This window comes from Calliopsis andreniformis, unplaced genomic scaffold (genome assembly GCF_051401765.1).
Source record: "Calliopsis andreniformis isolate RMS-2024a unplaced genomic scaffold, iyCalAndr_principal scaffold0022, whole genome shotgun sequence".
Taxonomy (NCBI): Eukaryota; Metazoa; Arthropoda; class Insecta; order Hymenoptera; family Andrenidae; genus Calliopsis; species Calliopsis andreniformis.
In genome coordinates this window covers 11,974,386-11,994,428 of record NW_027480432.1, presented here as the reverse complement: position 1 = coordinate 11,994,428, position 20,043 = coordinate 11,974,386, and the positions used below count along the sequence as shown (strand labels likewise).

The 20,043-nt window shown below is 34.7% G+C and overlaps 1 protein-coding gene across 7 annotated transcripts in view; it reads right to left on the bottom strand.

The window, feature by feature from the left end:
* Trs33 (trafficking protein particle complex subunit Trs33) overlaps nucleotides 1-20,043 on the bottom strand; it is a 36,056-nt gene that overhangs the window by 15,757 nt on the left and 256 nt on the right. The window contains exons 1-4 of one of the 7 annotated variants that reach the window (XM_076390722.1): nucleotides 13,300-13,409; nucleotides 12,981-13,062; nucleotides 11,651-11,762; nucleotides 11,205-11,372 (exon numbers count right to left, since the gene is read on the bottom strand). In XM_076390722.1, coding sequence (XP_076246837.1) covers nucleotides 11,205-11,330 — 126 coding nt within the window. In that variant the 5' untranslated portion in view covers nucleotides 11,331-11,372; nucleotides 11,651-11,762; nucleotides 12,981-13,062; nucleotides 13,300-13,409. The other 6 variants (XM_076390723.1, XM_076390724.1, XM_076390725.1 and 3 more) reach the window with 6 other exon arrangements.

Here is a 20,043-nt window from a genome sequence, read left to right as displayed (position 1 = left end):
TTGGAATTCACGGGTAATTCTTTCCAGAAATCTAGAAAAACATGTAGTATAGGACATGCATAAAAATATACTTTTCTTAACAACTACCTCGTATTTTGTACATAGACATTATCAGTATGTACATTTGCGCTATTCAGCAGTGGATCCCTCATTCGCTTGCTTCCCCTTCTAACCCACTTCTTGGATCCATGAATAATACGTACATTGTCCGTAGTATTTCAGTTTTTTTGATAACGAAGACACTAACGTATCGCGTTAGCCTTCATAGTGTTAAGTGGTTTCCCTAACGACGGAAACAGAAGTCTTCTAACAGGAATACAAGTTTAATTGGTCTCGGAAGATTTCTCGTCAGCGAAGCACAGTGCATACACAGATTTATTTATACATATTTGTAAATATAGTACGCATGTAGCGAATAATTTGATTTTTTTTTTCCGAGAGTAAATTTCTTGCTTTGATCTGACCATACTTGCACATTGAAACGATTTGCCCCGTTCTTCAAGATGGGAGTAGTCTGTTCAAGGCATTAATTTCTCTACATGTACAGGTATACACATACGTTCTTTATGTGTACACGTATTATATTATGAAGTATTTCCAATGTTGCATTATTCTGCAAAAGATTACATCTTGTTCCGAACAGTCCTTTGAAATTACAATTATAAATAATTATGAGTAATTATATACAAAATGTGACACGAATTTTCATTTTATAAGTTGTATTTATGGTCAACATAATTACTTCAAAGATGCAAAGAGTTCAGTTTTTCAAGAATTTGCATTGATTTTTTTTCTTGTCCAACACTTGCCATAGAAAAATTCATAGGTATTCAAAAGTTCATTAATGAGAACATATGACCTTTACAAAGGTCGATATAAAACAAAGACTTATTCAATCAAAACACTGTTTACGCGGTCCTCGTATGAACCAGTGACCGATACCGAAAGCGTTTATTCAAACGCCACTCGATTTATGCGCGCAGCGAGGTAATCGCGACGCTCTGTTACTTTCGAAGATTCCATGTTTAAACAATCGGTTTCTTGAGCGTTGCACGATTTTCGCTGATCATGTACCCATCCAACGCAAGTTAATTAGTACTCGTCCTTTGCGAACCACGTATTTTCACGTATTAAAGTCTTCATCGTACATTACAATTAATTACGAGTTTTGTTCGTTCCGTATCTTATCTGTCGCATATTCCTTCTGTGTAATTCATTATTGTACAAATTAACCGGACACGGAAGTGCGTTACTGTATGTTGTAGTAAACGTTTGTGACAAAAAACTCAGTTAAATCTTTTCCATTCTGATACCAATATCTTGCCTCCTTCTCATTTGACAACTATTCTACGAAACAAAAACACTATTAGATGCTGTATAGAGTGAATAAGACATACCGGGTGTGATTTAAACACTGGAAATTGGACACCACTAAAATAATAAATGGCGAAATGCACCCAACATTATACTCAATGCTGTTCAATGTATTTTGCCCCAATTAATGTATAATACATGAGCTGTAATCGACCAAAAGTAGCCTAATTATCGATATTTGTAATAATATACAAAGTGTATTAAGAGTAATTCCAATTATTTATAGTGGAGGAGGCCTAGATTAAAAAGTACCATAGCGAGCATAAAGAGTGTTGTAGCAAACCAATAACGAGTGTTGAAGAATAAAATACAAGCAACAAAGAGAAAAATAACGTGGCCGCCAGGTGGGGAGCATACCAACGTTGCTTTAGGTACAGGAGATGTCCTAGTTAGATATCGTGGAACAAATTTTTCTTTCTCATAGGTAATTCAGAATAATAAACCAGTGGCAGCATTAAAAGCGACTGTTAACCCTTTGCACTCGAGAGGTGACTCTCGCTAACCACTCGGTGCAGAAATTCGATGCGCTGTGTAAACTATTTACGTTTCCTCATGTGGTGATTGATATCTTATTTGTGCTTGTGATATCGTTCATTGAAGTTCGGTCCTAAGCACTGCATATATAATCTTACAAAGACAACGTAATGTCCCTTTCAAACTACATAAAATTTTCTTATTATCTGAAAGATTATCTGAGATTAGTGCGGTACCATGAAGCGGACTGCATTTGCGGCATCAGTTCGAACTTGACAGCCTTGTCAGAAGGAACAGAAAAATTGAAATTTCTCATCCCCATGACCATGGAACGTAGTAATAAAATAAGCTCGAGTGAAGATGAGTTTGATTTAGAGTTGCTAAACGAGGAAATTACAGCTATACACAGAGAGCTTGATGGTAGAGAGAACACGAGCAGTAGTGATGATAGTGATGAAGTAAGAGATGTAAGAAGACGAAAGATCGGAATAATAAACAGTGAATGTGACAGTGATAGTGATACTGCAGAAGATCCATGATCCGACAGTTCTAAATGAATTAGTTGTACAGGATTCGAAGAAATACCCTCGAGAATATCGTTTATAGCCGGAGACACTCCTGCAGGATACGTACACACAGAAAAGAAAGAAACGCTGGATTTTTTCAAACTGTTTTTTACTAATGAACTCGTAAATGAAATAGTTACTGAAACAAATAACTACGCTAGAACAAAGTTAGAAAACAAAACGCTATCACCGTACTCGATATGGCGAACTTGGCACAGTGTGACTATCGAAGAAATGTGGGCATTTATTGGAGTCATAATAAATATGGGGACAATACCGCTGGCGAATTTACAAGAATACTGGTCACGGAATGATGTTAGTTACATTCCTTTTTATTCAAACAAATTTACCAGAGACAGATTTAGCCAGATTTTTGGGTGCTTCACCTAAAAACAATCCCAACAAGAGATGCAGGTCCAAGAACACGTTTACAGCGAGTAAGCTGCTTTCTTGACTATATACATTTTAAACTTTTGAAGTATTTTACACCGGGAGAAGAAATTTGTGTGGATGAGTCCACTATCAAATTCAAAGGTCAGATTTCGTTTATTACCTACAACCTGAAAAACCAACAAAATGGAGTATTAGAGTTTACACTGTTACGTTCCGAACAGGAAATTTTTCGAATTTTTGACTTTCGGTCATTACGTTGGTCGGGGTGTGTCACGACAATGCTTTGTCATTATGGAATTTCCTAGTCTGGCACATTCTGACCTTTGACATTCAAAATTCTAAATTATAATTGCTGTGTTGTATTATATGCTCTCCTTGGAATCGTCGTCGACTTTCGACGACGCGAATGTGTGTTAATGTGTGTGAGATTTGTGAGGATGTATGTGTGCTTGTGTGTTCTTCTGAAGCCTCGAAAAGGTGAGCATGAACACCTTAGCCGTAACAACTATCGTTACATTACGATGTTTGGAATTGCGGGTTCTCATGCGCTTGAATGAGAGTGCACCGAGTGTGTGGTCGACACCTCCTGTTGCGAGTCAAGCATCTTGTTGTCCGTGATGCCTGTTAGAGCTAATTGCAAATTGTTCATAGGGTTCCAATGCACCCATATCTTGCATGAATTGGGACGGTTGCGAGTGATTGCGGAAAACTTTGTAATGTAATGGCGTTTCAAAAACGCCGAGCGTTTTCCCGCAAAAGTATGAAAAACCTGTATAAATTATTACAATAAGTTTAGTAATTATTGACCGTCGTTAATTGTAAAGAGCAATAGAGAATGTTGTAAGCAATTCACACGCGCAAATAAACACTCAAGTAAGTAAAAATAGAAATAATATAAATCTATAAATTTCTATAAATAATATAAATCTATAAAGGAAAAAAAAAAACACACAAAACGCGGTATACTATAAAGTCTCTCTTAATCCAAGAAATGGACCAAATAAAAGGATGGTGGTGCTTAAGAGCAATCCAACGATACAAATTCGAGGACTACGCCGATAAGAAAATTTGCTCCGGCTGCATGAGCAAGATATTGGAGGACGAGATCCCGTATGTGGGACCAGCCCCGGACCACATACTGGTTACAGCAAAAGAACTGCCATACCAAAAGAGATGCAGAGAGTGCAACAAAGCTTTGTACCATCAGATGCCAGCAAGGAAATGCGGAAAGTGCTGTAACGTATGGATGAAGTTGTCCCCCCAAGACAGGGAGAATACAATTAATATGGACGATTAGGAACATGTCGAAATAAACAACTAAAGATTATAAAGTGTCTAAAATCATTCATCGAACCACTATCCCTAAGAAACGTCCTAATCCGCTAATCCCAGTCCCCAAACACCGAAACCGTGCGAGTAGGCTAGGGAACACTTCGATAAGAGGAGAGCGGGAACGAGGCGAACGCGTACACGGAACCAAGATGGGGGCTCCACAGGGTAACACCAAGAAAAGAGTGCCTTCCATCTACAATGGAAAAGGAGCCCGAAAACAGCCATGCGGCGGAAGACCACCGGATTCCATCGACCCCAGGGAAAAAACTTCACCCTCGAGGACGAGGGCTTTCACGGCGGGGGAGGTGTAACAACCAGTCGCGACCTCATTTGTGAGGAAGTCCGGTGTCGCAAGACATTTCCCCTTAATAATTAATAAATAACAAGCGATAATCAAAATTCGAACAGTGGCAGTGGAAGAAAAACCCTAACCTCGAATCCTCAATCGAATCCTCAATCGAATCCTCGCGCCAGTGACACGCGGCGCGCGTGCGCACAGGATCGGTACGTCATCAGGGCGACATCCTATGGCATGCGATGGAACACACGCTGACGACAGGATGACGACCGAATGATGACAGTACAAGCCAATCAACAAACAACGCTCTCTGTACGCCGGCGCAAACACCACCAGACGCATGCGCTGAAAACCCGGAACCAATAGAGGACGCATATCCTGCGACGACTCCTACACGCGCAAGCGCAACACGACGCTACCCCTACACCGAGGTCAGTCATTGGGCCCAAAAGAGGGAGGTAATTTCCCTGTATAAGTAGGGCAGCGCCAGCCCCAGCAGGGAGTCTTCTTCGAAATTACTAAGTGCTAAAATTTAATCAGTGTTAAAATAAGTGTTAAAAATCCTAGTCCTCCCCAGAACTCCGAACCTCACTAAAGCAGCTTTAACTAGATCCTCTGAATTGAAGCAGTTTCGACTAGCTTCTCCATTACCGACTGAGACAGCTTCAACTAGCTCCTTAGTCTTTCCTTGACACATTCTATCACCGCCATCTGCCCAAATTAAGATTAATTAGTATTTTATTTCTATTAAAATCTAGTGATAAGCATTCATTGCATAGTGATAAGAATCTACCACACAGTGGACTAAAGGTAGTACCATTATAAGAATAAATTTAAGAAACCTATTATTGTAGAACATTTAGTTAATAAATAGTTTCTTGTTATATTTCAAAAGAGAAATCATAGTCTATGGAACTCATTTCTTAACCGCACGCCACACGAATCCTACCCCCTTGTTCGCGGGTAAGCCGCTCTATCCGTGAACGTTTTATGTACGACACACGATCCGTTACACTAGTCTAACGTTGGTAAATAGAGCTAACGCCTTAGTGCGATAGTAATGACGCCTTAAGAATTTAAATAATCGAAATTAAAATATCTCCTGAATTACTAACTTTTCGTCATACGTAGGTTAGTACTTTTTTATAACGAATGTTCAGCTGCATCGACTGATGTATTAAAAAACCTCATTCTATTTAAAAAAACAAAGCTGACCTTTATATGAGCTTTACGCATCCACTCACGAAAAAACTAATAACATCAGAATATGCTTCACTCGACACCATTCAAGCCTCCGCTGAAACAATTCTTGCTACGAGTAACAATAGTAAGAAAATCAAAATGTCAAAATCAGGTGAGGCACCCTGTATATGTACCGCATTAGTGCTAATTGTAAAAATTGTATGAACGAATGAATGTATCCTAATTGTACTGTGTATAAACCACATCCACATCTGTCGGTTGGGAAGGTGTAGAGTGAACAAAACACATATTTAACACACGCGTGATTACTAGAACTGCGCGAACATTGTGAGGAAAGAGCACCTTGCCATCAAGGTGCGACAATAATACAACATCAGCTTTTTGGTAGCTAGCCCAACTTCTAGGCCGCTCTCGAGAAGCTATATACTCTTCGTCGGGTAGTCCGTGGGACTTATACAATTATATATAGTTCCCACGTACAAATTCTCTGTTGTCAAACAGTTTTCCTTTTCTTGGTTATTATTATTATTATTATTATTGTTACGTTCCAGTTAATCATATCCTAATATCGTATAACATTTCAATACAAGTATTATTGATCAAAGATTTGAGGCTTTCACGGCCCGGCATGATACTGATACAGTATCAGTGTGTCTCTTGACCCCTTGATGAAGCTAGTTGCAATGCTGGTGAAACGTTGGGAATATAATTCCAGAAGGACACAGCTTACACCCGATAGCTTCGACAGCCAGAACTGTACGGGTATTACTTCAAACCGAGTATCCCTGTAACCTGGGATTTTAACAACCTCAGCATAACACCACCCGTGCAGGTGTCAAACGTGTGTCGATGACCCACCTGGTATATAATTCGCGTTTTAAGAATAGATTTCGCCGAGGTAAGCATCAATTGCGGCAGGTCATTGGGCCCCACCATTTGAACAAAATTCCAATCAACTCCTTTAAAACCTGCAGTAACCTTTGTCTAGCGCTGATTCTTTTATCAAAATTCAAGTAAAGAATACTTCGTCCGTCGAGTACACAGTTTCGTAGTCAGTGTCACGCAACGTAAAACCGCGGAGTGAAAACCTTTGTAAGTCTCCTAACGCCGAGCCATTAGGTCTTCTTCATTCGTTACCGTCATAGTTATAAGGCAATCAATTATTGTAAATCATATTTGTAATAACGTATCATTTTTGTCTCTGAAACGAGATATAATAAATTAAACTATTTGTACACATATACATAAGAGGTTAAGTGATGACAGCCTGACCAATTCCCGAACATTCCGACGATCCCAAGGAAGGCATACATAACCTAAATTTCATATTAATACTGTATTTAGTTCTCGGTAACGTAATACATAGTTATGTATTATGTACGTAATACATAGTTAATATGTAGAAATACATATAATTATAATTGTGTTGCCACGCTCTCGTCTGCTTGCAAGAGTTAGCGTGTTCTACCTCCGGTCACCGTTAGGTGAAGAAGATAGGATTTTGGGGTCTTTGACCAGATTAAAAAGTTGGAACTCACCGTGAACTTTACTACTTTTTATTCAAACACTAATTAGCACTGGTCGTTTCGGTGAGCAGCCACCTTTCGAAAGGCAAAACGAGTGGCCGGTGCCATCACGAAAAATTAGAAAACGCAAAAAAATACCAAAAAACGCGGATTTCGCATTGAAGCAATCGCGGAACTACAATCATATTTTACCAGCAAATACATATTGTTGTTACTGGTGTCCCTGATTTTTTTAGATTTTTCGATTTGGTGTGCCATAGTAAAACAAATTAAAAACCGATGATTTCGTCGTTTCTTTCACGACAGAGTAACATATATGTCGAATTTTTCGTACATTCCTTAAAAGACCTTAAGGTCCGTTGCCTTAAAGAGACCATTAAGAGACCAGAGATATTCTTAAATTCGAAGTAAAATCACGTCATATTAATAACAAAACATATGGATGTTATATTGATAATATTCCCAATTTAATTGATTACTCAGGAATTAAACGCTATTGGTATGCGAAGTGCGAATGGTAACCGTACCGTCGGATGTTGTTCACACGTCGCAGCAATAATTTATTACTTATCTGGACTTATCACATGCTCAGCACCTGTCCAAAATTGTATGTCCTGCAGAAATCTTAACCAAAATATTCAGCACGGAAGAAGTAATTCCAGTTATTAACGCAGACAGCGATGAAGATTAAGAACATTTTTAGCAATTCATATAGATCATTCCAAGCTCGTACTTTTACTTGCAATACTTAACACCACTATGTAAACTCATCCCATCCAAGTTATCCTTTGAAACCCATCCTTATCCCCCTCTGATTGGAGAAGCCTACTACCTTCCTGTGGTTTCTATCGAACAATAATACTTTTCCCACAGATAAGTAAAAAACCTTTAAACAGGTACTAAAAAATATGATTATTGTAAAAAAGTATTATTGGCTAAGAGTGTGTTAGTAGATCTAAAGTGAAATGATCCTTACAGCTTTTTCCGTTAAATACTGAAACTGTGGTAAACACCTAGAACATACATTTTTCGAAGAGGGAGAGAGGGAGAGATTGATTTAAAAGAACACTAGAAATAACAGCAGAACACACAATTAAGGTTGTAATTCGTTCATAATTTATGTGATATGAATTTAAGTGACAATATATATGATAAGAAAAACGGAATCATGAAAAGCACTCCGAAATTTTTATAGATATTTCAGATTAAAATATTTTGAAATGATCTCAAAAAACATTTAAAAATAAATCTTGATCATTATTACAGGGTTAGAAATTGAAAAAAATATATAATGAGTACAAAAAAATGATGAGCGCAAAGAGAGGCCCGAACCTGTGGTCAACAAATGTTCAGCGGTTTAACAGAAGGACACTCTGTCGCTGCGACATTGATGTTGTTCGGAATTAAAGCTGCGGAATAATCGGAAAACGCGAGCAGAGTTTTACTCGGATCGAATAATCGAGTGGCTCGGTTTGAAAGTGGACGGCTCGGGAAAACCGAGCGGTTCGGATTTGAAGCGAGTAAGCTCGAATTCTTTCGAGTATCTTGAAAGGTTAAAACGGACGATTCGTGTGACTGAGAAAGTCCTATATCTTTCTTAGACTACTTGCAAATACTTTATAAATACACATTTTGTAATTTTATTTGTTATACATTAATTGAACAACTTAAACAATAAAAATAGTACTAATTAGTGTAATGAAAAAATTATGACAATGATAATAGTAATACCAATAGCGATAATAACAATAGCAGTAGCAGATAAGGTAGTAATATAGTGGACCCCTTTTTCTTTTTCAAAGATAACGAATGCTAAAAGTATACGAATTGTATAAATGAAAAATGAAAATCAAGATAAACCGGATTTTAACAATAGTCGCATACGAATGTTCGAGCCAATCCGCAGGCCTATTCGGAATATAGCATCGACACTTCGAAATATAACGTGCACACGGTATGGTTTTCATCGGACGAGTTTATTCACTTTCTGTAATTCTTATGTTATTTTCCTAAGTGCAAAAGTATTGAATATTGTACAAAACACCAGTCTTTTAAAGAATGTACGAAAATTCGACATATGTGTTACTTTGACGCGAAAGAAACGACGAAAACATCGGTTTTTGACATCAATAACAACAATATGTATATGCTGGTAAAATATGATTGTAGTTCCGCGATTGCTTCAATGCGAAATCTGCATTTTTGGCATTTTTTTGCGCTTTTTTACTTTTCACGGCTTCAATTATCAATTTAAAAATTTCAAAAAATTCTACAACATGTATCTTGGTGTTTGAAATATCTCTAATTTTTTGTCGAATTTTGTATTCAATAAGGTGTGAGTAATTTCCAAAAAACGTGATTTTCTATTAACCACCATTACTACTCCCCAGATTGAAATAGAAGAGTGAAAATTGGCACAAACTATTGTAGTTTTTTGTGATAAGCTACCGAATGACTCATCACAAGTCGAATTTGGTTTGTGGGTACTTTTGACCTACTTATTCGGCTAGACCCTTTGTCCTGTATGATATAAGTGTGCATCATGATATGCATCAATTAATGCATACAAAAGATATTTCAAGTCAAGTAATATAACATGTTCATATTGGTCAAATTGCTCTAAATCACTTGTATCCAAGCTGTTTGAATTTCAGTAACTTGAATAATCTGAACAAGGCTTTAAATAAAAAGAAATGAGAACAGTGTACGAAGAAAAACCAAGAAAAAGCTAAAAAATACACATTGCCTGAAATTACAAACAAAAAATACACATTGCCTGAAATTACAAACAAAAAATACACATTGCCTAAAATTACAAACAAAAAATTCTGGTAAAAACGATGGAAAAAAGAACGATAATAAATATGTATAGTAATAATAAAACTGAGAAATATTATTGCCTTATTTGCTCAGTTGTCTACAGCATAAAAACTGAGTGAAAAGTAGGTGCAATGTATTAAGCATGAGGACTGAGCACCAATTTGAGAATGCACAGACCAAAATGATTTGTATATGTGTCATATTTATGATTCAGAATAATTCTCGATTCAATAATTCTTACATTTCGTACTTTTTAATTACTTTTATTTACTTTTAGCTTGTTCAGACTGAATGTAATTATTTTACTTTTATTTCACTTATTGTTACAATTTAATCTAATAAATATATTACATTTCTCAAATAAAAATTTTGTTACTATTAACACCATACAATGTTACAACAATTCTAAGGCAAAGATCGGTTGTAACATTTTTTCCTGGTTCCTACTTTTCATTGATACTTTTGATATTACTTGCCGTAAAGTAAAACTGCTGCTATTCAATAATAATTGTCAGATAAATATATACGACTGCTGTACAGAAGCTTTTGTTGCAAATGTAATATTTTGTGTAATAGCATTCTAAAGACTCTTAAGGAAATATTATAAACGTTAAATCGTAAATGTCCAAATGCTATGGGTTAAAAATCACTATAGCCAAGGTATTCATCTATAGTTTTTTATTTCAAAAGTTTCTTGCTTCATGATTAAAGAATAATGACAAAATTATTACATTTAAAAATTAAAATTACAAAATATCATCTTAAAAGTTGATTATACAAATGTAATAAAAAGAATATAATTACATTTAATGCAACTTGAACATTATTTTAAATCATTTGTAGACTGAAAAGATTTCTACCAAGTAAATATTTTGTCTTATTTTATGTACTTATCATTTGATTCGCTTGATGTGTATTCAAACATTGAAAATGTTTAATAATCCAAATAACATACGAATTCATAAATAAAAACATACGTACAAGAGTATCTTTTTTGGAAATAAAAACTTGTATAAAAAAATTGTCTATATGTTCAATTCAACTTTTCATATGAAATTACAACATTCCTATTTGTATCACCAATTACTTGATATCTTGTATATTAAATTAATATTTTAAACCTATCTTTGTAACTGGTATTTTATCGCATATAATAAATATTGAAAAATGGGAAACAGTCAACAAACATATCAAAATTTATTATATGAATTTTCTTACCTTTTTTTCCACTGTTTTGCTCAGAGTATAGTTAATCATTTCTGTATGCAAATATTCAAAGAGACATTCATCAGCTTCTCCAGATGTATGAGGATTCATTTTGATGTCAATTATTTGTTGTCTCATTTTGAATTTTAGGAGGTTATGTTGTCGTACTATTTACACAATCTAAAACAAAATTTAATGTATGTACAAATTACGTTATGTTAAGTAGAATATTTAACCATTTACTCATCGCTGAATGAAAAAATACAATACATATACGTCCTACCCGTAGAAAACAGAAGTATTTAACCTAAACTATCGTTGGATTATAACAGATTCTGGTATAATCAAAGATAACGTTGCAAAAATGTATTGATAAACTAGTTAATTCTTCACATACATCGATAAGTAAAACAGTTCTATGATCTACTTTTTTTATTTTAAGATGAAAATTGCATTACTTTTGACGTGTTATCGTAAGTGATTCGTATCGAGGCACGCCACGACTTCCGGATCCCAAGTTTTAGTGCTCACTACTGCTCCCTCACACATCTGCACCTGCGTGTCTACAGCCTACAATACAATCCTATAGTTATAGTCACTGATCTGTTGACTTTTAGCAAATCGATTTTCTAACTTCTGATTCGAATCAATTTAAAAAATCGATTTCTTTAATAAGAATCAGCATTTTGGAACCCGTATATTGGTGTTACGTTACGTAGTGTTCGCTTAAGAATATTCGAGCGGTAATTATTATTCTTTCCTTAGCGCATAAGTAATAGTACAATAAAAATTATTATAAATCTTATTATAGGATAAAGGGTAATTTTAGGATCGTTGAGTTCTAGTTCCATACGGCCCCTTTCAGCGAGATTGAATTACTAACAATGGAGGCTTTAGAAAAAGTAAAATAAAACATCGAGAACTATGAAGGGGTTGCTACCTTACCGTGATTCTCTCAAAACTACTAAAAAATCCAGAATTAATGTGGAAATTAATTTTGAAAATAACTACAAATGTAATGTTATTCATTTCTGGTAATTTATTAATATAGGTAAATCTCAATAAATATGTAACTTCGCATCCAACGTCTTTATACGCGGCCGAATGGTGTACATACATGATTTTGGTAAATTTGTTAATCTGGTATAGAAAAACAAATGCTTTTTACAAATGAGATTTGCTACGATATGCTCGGAATTTTTTTGTTACCTTGTTCAATTGATGAAAAAGGAACGTTTGAATTTTTTTTGCAATTCTATCACACTCTGTACTATTATTTTATTTATATTCCGTAAACAAGAAATGTTATTAAAAAAATCGGCTGTCACGTCATAGTAAATACAATCTAATTTATAAAAAGAATTTGTTTTTCTGCATTTAATTAATCAGGTGGTTACCATGCATGAAAAACAATATTGGACCTGAAGTTATATAACTTCAACAAATATTAATATTTATAAAATTTTCAACAACTGAGATGTACATTAATAAATTACCAAAAATGAATGAAATCGCATTTGTAGTTTCAAAATTAGTTTTTAAGGAATCACAGTATAGTTACAAAAATTATTTACAGTAATTTAGAAGTGATAATATTTTGGACACGATTGATTGTGAATTATGGAAAAATGGCAGTGATACAATACTTTAAACTAACAGAATTCTAACACAACTACTTTAATATTTCAATTATTACGGGTAAGGCATGCCCACAATGATAGATACTATCGAAAACTATTATCTTTTGTACACACATTTAAAAAAAAAAGAAAAAAATTCTAAACTCACCAATATACTCTCATTGACTCTCTTTTTTTCTCTTTTCCCTTCTTCCTGTTGTCTTTGCGCGCTTTCTATTAACTCGAAGTACCTGGGAGATGAAAGACAGACACACACTTTAGTTTAATACGAATAATAAAACTTTAAACCGAAAATAATAAAAATTATTACACTAATTATAAAGTTAAAAAAAGTTACACAAATTCTTTTAATTTAATTATTAAACACTGAATATTAATAACTAAAATGCTATAGCGAAAATCAAAGACCTTCTTCTTTTAATTGAAGAAATCTCTGGCTTAACTGATTTCGCAGCTTACAAACGCACCTCAGGATTCCTTGTCAATGACTGTCGCAACTTGCAACACTCGCAACTTCACGCTCTCGAAGGCGTTCCGAATTGGTCCACCCCGAAACTGCTTATGCTCTGTGCTGCCAGACTGAGGACGCAAATCTTGAGAATTACCCCCTCCACTACGCATACTAACGCACGGGGCGCGTATCCGTGAGTTCGGCGCTTCGGACAGTTTCGGGCAGCTTCGGGAGGTCGAGAGAGAAGGTGGATCGTGATACGCACTCTCTCATTCTTTGAAATGTTTACATCCCAATCGCTAGCAAGCGGCAAGCGGCACGCACCTTGCGCGAGCTTTCCGATTGCCTGGATATTTTCAGTGTCCAACTTAGAAAAGTATTCTAATGAAAAAAAATTTCAAAAATTTTTTCTGCAGAAAAACTCATTTTAAGACCCCCTGATTACGTTTTAACTAATAAAAAGAGAGCTTTTTTTTAAAAACCGCATATGTTTATTAACCGAATTGCATTCAAACGACTGAATGAATTTCAATGAAACTTTATATCTAAATTTTATATTCACATCTCAAGATCTTATTAGATTTAGAGCAAAATCGATGCATGGATTATTGTTGGAATGGGTAAAGGGATTGTTTTCTTAAAGCAGTAAAAGGGGCGGAGATCCTGGCAGGGACCGAAAGCGACAACCGTAGTCAGTCCGAGAGAATTAGACAACCAGTGCGGATCGCAAAGCTTCCAGCATTCTCCTTCTCATACAATATTCTTTTTAAACATAACGATTACTAATTATACTGATCCACGAATACACTGCGTGTATAGATTAAGAAGGAATAATCACATAATAAACAGTGTGTTATACGTGTGTGTTTTATTTTCTTAACCTTTAAGAAAGAAATTTCTAACAATTATGATACTTACCTCTTATAATTATATTTATATTACACATATATTTTTTACTATTAGGTGAGAAAATAAAGATTTTCATTTGTAAAGTTAACGTAACGCGATTTAGTCTGGAAAACACTGCTCTTATCGTATTAACCCTTTCTAGTTCAGAATTAATTGCACTTCAAAATTCAAGATTATCACAAAATAAATACTCTGATACTGAAAATTCGTCAAATGTAATAGACTAAGAGTCCACTCTTGACCAGTAACGTGCACGTTGTCACAACCTTCAATATAAAATATTTATATTGGTAATTATTTAAAATAAGAGCCTCCTCACCGATTTCTTTGAATCTTTTTTATATCATGTATCTTGATACGTGGATTAATTTTTCTAAATGAAATAATTGTCGCTCTCTTCTCGTTTTCGAGATAAAAATTTTTATATGCTTGAAAATTATGGTGGCAGGCCGAGGGTAGGTAGCAAAAAGGGAGTTTGAGTTGGGTTAGAGCTAGGGCCAGTGAAAGATATGTTTCGAGTTGGTTAGAGCTAGGGCCAGGAAAAGAGATATTTCGAGCTGGTTAGAGCTAGGACCGGGAAAAGAGATATTTGGAGTTGGTTAGAGCTAGGATCGGGAAAAGAGATACTTTGAGTTGTGTTACGTCCCCGTAACTTTTGACAGTAGTTACTAGAGCCTATATATATATATATATATATATATATACAATTTTATTTCCGGTTCGGTTCCAAAAGGTCTTAACGGAAACATTCTCGCGTGACCGAATTCGAATTCTTTCGTGGCCCTAGCTCTAACCCAACTCAAAGTATTTCTTTGCCCGGTCCTAGCTGTAACAAACCTAGCTCTAAACAAGCAGTGTGTTCCAGACTAAATCGCGTTACGTTAACTTTACAAATGAAAATCTTTATCTTCCCACCTAATAGTAAAAAATATATGTGTAATATAAATATAATTATAAGAGGTAAGTATCATAATCCATGCATCGATTTTGCTCTAAATCTAATAAGATCTTGAGATGTGAATATAAAATTTAGATATAAAGTTTCATTGAAATTCATTCAGTCGTTTGAATGCAATTGGGTTAAGAAACATATGCGGTTTTTAAAAAAAAGCTCTTTTTTTATTAGTTAAAACGTAATCAGGGGGTCTTAAAATGAGTTTTTCTACAGAAAAAAATTTTCGAAATTTTTTTTCATTAGAATACTTTTCTAAGTTGGAAACTGAAAATATCCAGGCAATCGGAAAGCTCGCGCAGGGTGCGTGCCGCTTGCCGTTTGCTAGCGATTGGGATTTAAAGATTTCAAAGAATGAGAGAGTGCGCATCACGATCCACCTTCTCTCTCGACCTCTCGAAGCTGCCCGAAGTTGTCCGAAGCTGTTCGAAGCTGCCCGAAGTGCCGAGCTCACGGATACGCGGCCCGTGCGTTAGTATGCGTAGTGGAGGGGGTAATTCTCAAGATTTGCGTCCTCAGTCTGGCAGCACAGCTTATGCTGGATTTCTACTGCGACCAATTGGAAACGACTTCGTTGTGTGACGCACTCCCTGGAGTCCTACTGCCTTACACTAGCCTTACATTGGCGTGATTGTACACATATACGTATACATACACGTACCTATACAGGGTGTTCGGTTACAGGTGGGAAAAATTTTAAGATGCGATTCTAGAGGACAAAATAAGTCGAAGATCAAGCGAAAATCAAGCGGGGAATGCGTCAATAACCAAACCGTATTTTCGAATTACTTACTGTAATTATAAATATTCGAATATTTGACAAGCAGTCTGTGAGTACTAATGATTGGTAAGATTATGTTTTTGAACGCAGTTATTGAGAATATGAATGTCACAAATACGAAAGTAACGTGTGTTACTGTGTGTGATTCTTCCGATATATTCATGTAAACTTCCGGTAGTTCTCTTCTATGCTTCTAGTACATGTGAATTGGACAGAAAATGAATGGAAAGATGAAAACATTAATCCTTTTTATTCCAAAATCTCATAGGGAATGTTTCGGTTTGCCTTATGGATTGTTGAGAATAGACGGGTTTATTGTTATTCAACGATACCCTTCGATTTTGTACAAAACGTGTCGCAGAATCATTTAGCCGAGACAAGTATTGTCAAATTTTGCTGCCTCCTACCAGATAAGTCCTGATAAGTCATTCGTTTCGATGGCAATCGCCACTGTGATTCGATCAGCTATTTGTTGCGCGCCGATCAGATCGATAATGTAAAACAGTTTGTTTGATTACAGACGGATTTTACCAACTTTTTAATTGTTTATAAATAATTAACAAAACCCTAAACATCAAATCATCATTCTTGATTTCGTCTGATTTTGACTTCTAGAATGGTATCTTTAAATTTCTCCTACCTGTAGCCGAACACCCTGTATATGTATGAACGTATGTGATTGTCTTTCTTCATCTCCATCCTCACCCGACTTCCACACATGTACTTCCTTACAATATTATATAGCAATATACATATAATGCACACTTTTTTACACTTTAAAACGCTTTACACATTCAAATCGTATTTAACACGTATGTAAGTACAATAAGCAGTGACTAGAGGTTATAACAATTTTTCTGAAGAATTTGAATTTCGAGGTATTTTGGACAATTGAAGACCTATTACAGTTATATTGCTATAGTTTCATTTTTTTATTGAAATACTGAAATTCAACTTATGACGCAACCGCATATAGGTGGACAGGTTGCTTACCTCACAAAGGCGGCTTGTCATAGGGTTGGCATTTTGATTGTAATAACATTTACTTTAATATGTGTTGGGACAATTTTATATCAAACAATAGATAAAGATTCCTAAATTTATTCGTGAATGATGAATAATGATTTTTTTAATGGAAAGTTACTCATTAGTCATGAATAAATATCTACCATTATTCGAAACATTTATTCAATTACAATTGTATTCATTATTCAACCTGATTGAATATTGATACATACATTGATGAAAGCTGTAGTCATAGTAAATCATTGCAGTAGGAAAAGTATTTGTGAACATTCTGATGAAAACAATTGATCATTTATGACAGAAATTTATGATTCCATTGTAAATAATTATAAGAATATGCTTATACACATATTATAGGTAACGATATTAATATCTAATAATTTAATATGTACAGAGTATACGTCGTAGTAGTATCGATGATTCTTAGACGATTTAAATTGACTTCGAATATACAAAGCTTCCATGTAGAATTTAATTTAAAAATTTATTTTTCTAGAATTTATTTTGTTTAAAACATCACGAATCATTTTATTTCATTTTTTTTAAAGGAAAACCATACGTTTTTTAAAGTATCATTCGATATAACTCCTTTTTCGGTATTTAAAGAAGTTATTTGCAACAAAAAACATTAGGATTAGGAAATGCACAGTTTTAGTTTCTTTATTACAAAGTCGTCTCGTAAAAATATTTACGTTTTTATTTACTTTCATTGACTTTTAAGGCAAGAAGGGGGATGGGATTTTTTAAGTTCGCACAAAGGCAACTCATAAGAATGAAAAGTTAATTTCTTCTTTTAGTTTATAAAGGCAAAAATTCGTAGAAGCGATGACTACATGACTCGGTATATCAGAAGTAAAGTAAGTAAAATTAAATGTAGTACTAACAATAGTATTTTGCAAATATGTACCTCAGATATTAAGGTCGAGCGGCGATTACATGTACATCTATATGAAAAAGTTGTTAAAAATCTCATTCTCTATAACATATTTCAGAATCATCTAAATCAGTGAAGCCATCCGCTTTCTAAATAATTATCCGTAACTATTCTATCGTCGCAGAATTCGAGGAAAAAAGAAACGCACGCAGCTTGCAACAATGTTTACGTTGAAGGTATCGTGTGGCGACAAAGTGTCGCGACGGTAATGATTCCTCGTGAGAAGGCTCTCGTTCTTTTATATAGAGTGTCACCTAAGATTAGAACTTTAAATATTTTCGAAACTTTTAATTGTACTGAAAAATGTATCAGACACAAATTAAATAATTACAAAGGGAGCTTAATTTCGCGTTTTCGTATATTTTTTGTAAACATGAATCGTTTCAGATTATTATTTCCCATAAAAAAAGTATTAAGTCATTTAAACCAAAAAACAATTAGTCTTGGAGATATTTTAATTTAAAAAATCCGGGATATTATGAGTACAGCTTTTTACCTGTACTTGTGTTTTTTTAAACGACCCGATGCATAATATTTGCAATTATGCATATAATATTTTTTTATCAAGGGAAAGTGGCTAAGGAGTCAAACTTGTTTATGCCATTTCACGTATAGTTCTAATAATATTAACCTCCAGCTAGATTTTTGTGTAATAATTTTTATCAAACGTGCACAGGTAATGTAATACTTTTTATGTAATGTGTTTAAATTTAAATAAATAATTATTACATTATTAAATACCTATTACAAAATGTGTTCGGGTCATTCTACGCCAAATCGATCACTTTTTAACCTCGACATCAGGGATTTTCTTCAAAATTGAATATGATATAGTCCACATAAAATTGGGGGGGGGGGGGGGGTTGAGTCATCATTTTGCTATTACCAAATTTCTTTACAAAATATAGGCGGTCAAAGTTTTCAATTTTTGCCTATTTTCGTGAAACCGGGGTGTACTTTGGAATTTTTATCTCAGGAACTATTTGTCGTATTGAGTTGATTTTTTTTTATTTTAATCGGGAAGGTTTGGCCTATTTTAATAATATATTTTTTAATTGGGAACTCTTTTTTGTAATATGGAAAATTATAAACAAACTTTTCTTTTGCAAATTTCCCTTAGAGGGTCGGGGGTCAAAAATTAAAAAAAAATATGACCATATTCCTTGAACTTTAACCTACAAAATAAGCTATTGCCGAAGATGGAACTCGTAAAACTAACTCCGCAGTGAGCAGTTATAGGTGGTGCGCGCCGCTTCAGGTAAGCAACCCGCGTGCTCGTAGATTACGGTCGCCCGATCGGACCTCTCGCATCCCATATTACTTGACTGAGGTGTAAAAACAATATCGACAGGTCGCGTATCATTCTTAATGATACATCTACCCAGCTAGCAATAAATGGAAAGGAAGGTGTTGAAGGAAAACATTATGTGCCACAAGACTTTTTGGCACAGCCCTTGTTTAAATACATATTTCAGGTATAAATGGTACCATTAAGATAATATCGTCGCTCTGCACTGTTCGATTCCGTTCGATTTCTTTGATCGTTGTAAATACATAATCTTTTCGTCGGAGAGCTGTGCACCCATTACGGTGTAATGTTTTCAAGTCCCAATTAGGATACTCTCTAACAATGTGAATAATTTTGAATTTTGTGTCTATGGGTACAAAATCAGCAATTCTAGGTTTTTCCGGATCCGTTTCGTTTCATGAAACCTTTTTGATGATGAAATTAACAATGATATCGTTGGCGAATTTTCTTCTGTAACGTGTATTGTGTCTTCTTGCGGTAATAATTCGATTTGTAGATATAATTTTTCTTCATCTTCAAAAGCAAACTTTTCTAAAATTTGTAATATAGACTTTGTTATTTCTTCGCCTATTCTTTATTTATGTTTTTATTTGGTAACCTCTTTGCAAAATTTAAATTTACCCATGTGCGGCGAGTATTTTCCAATGCAGCTGCAATATCTTGCTGCGTATATCGCAACAAAATTTTTTGTTTGTTGGAGTGATAATTAAAGTTAATTTTCTCCTCTTGTAATTCTATATTTCTTGCTTCTCCCGTTAGATATATGCACTATGTCTCGTTATTATTGAACAAATGTAAGACATATAAATATAGTTACAATATGATAACAATAATAATAATAGTAATAAT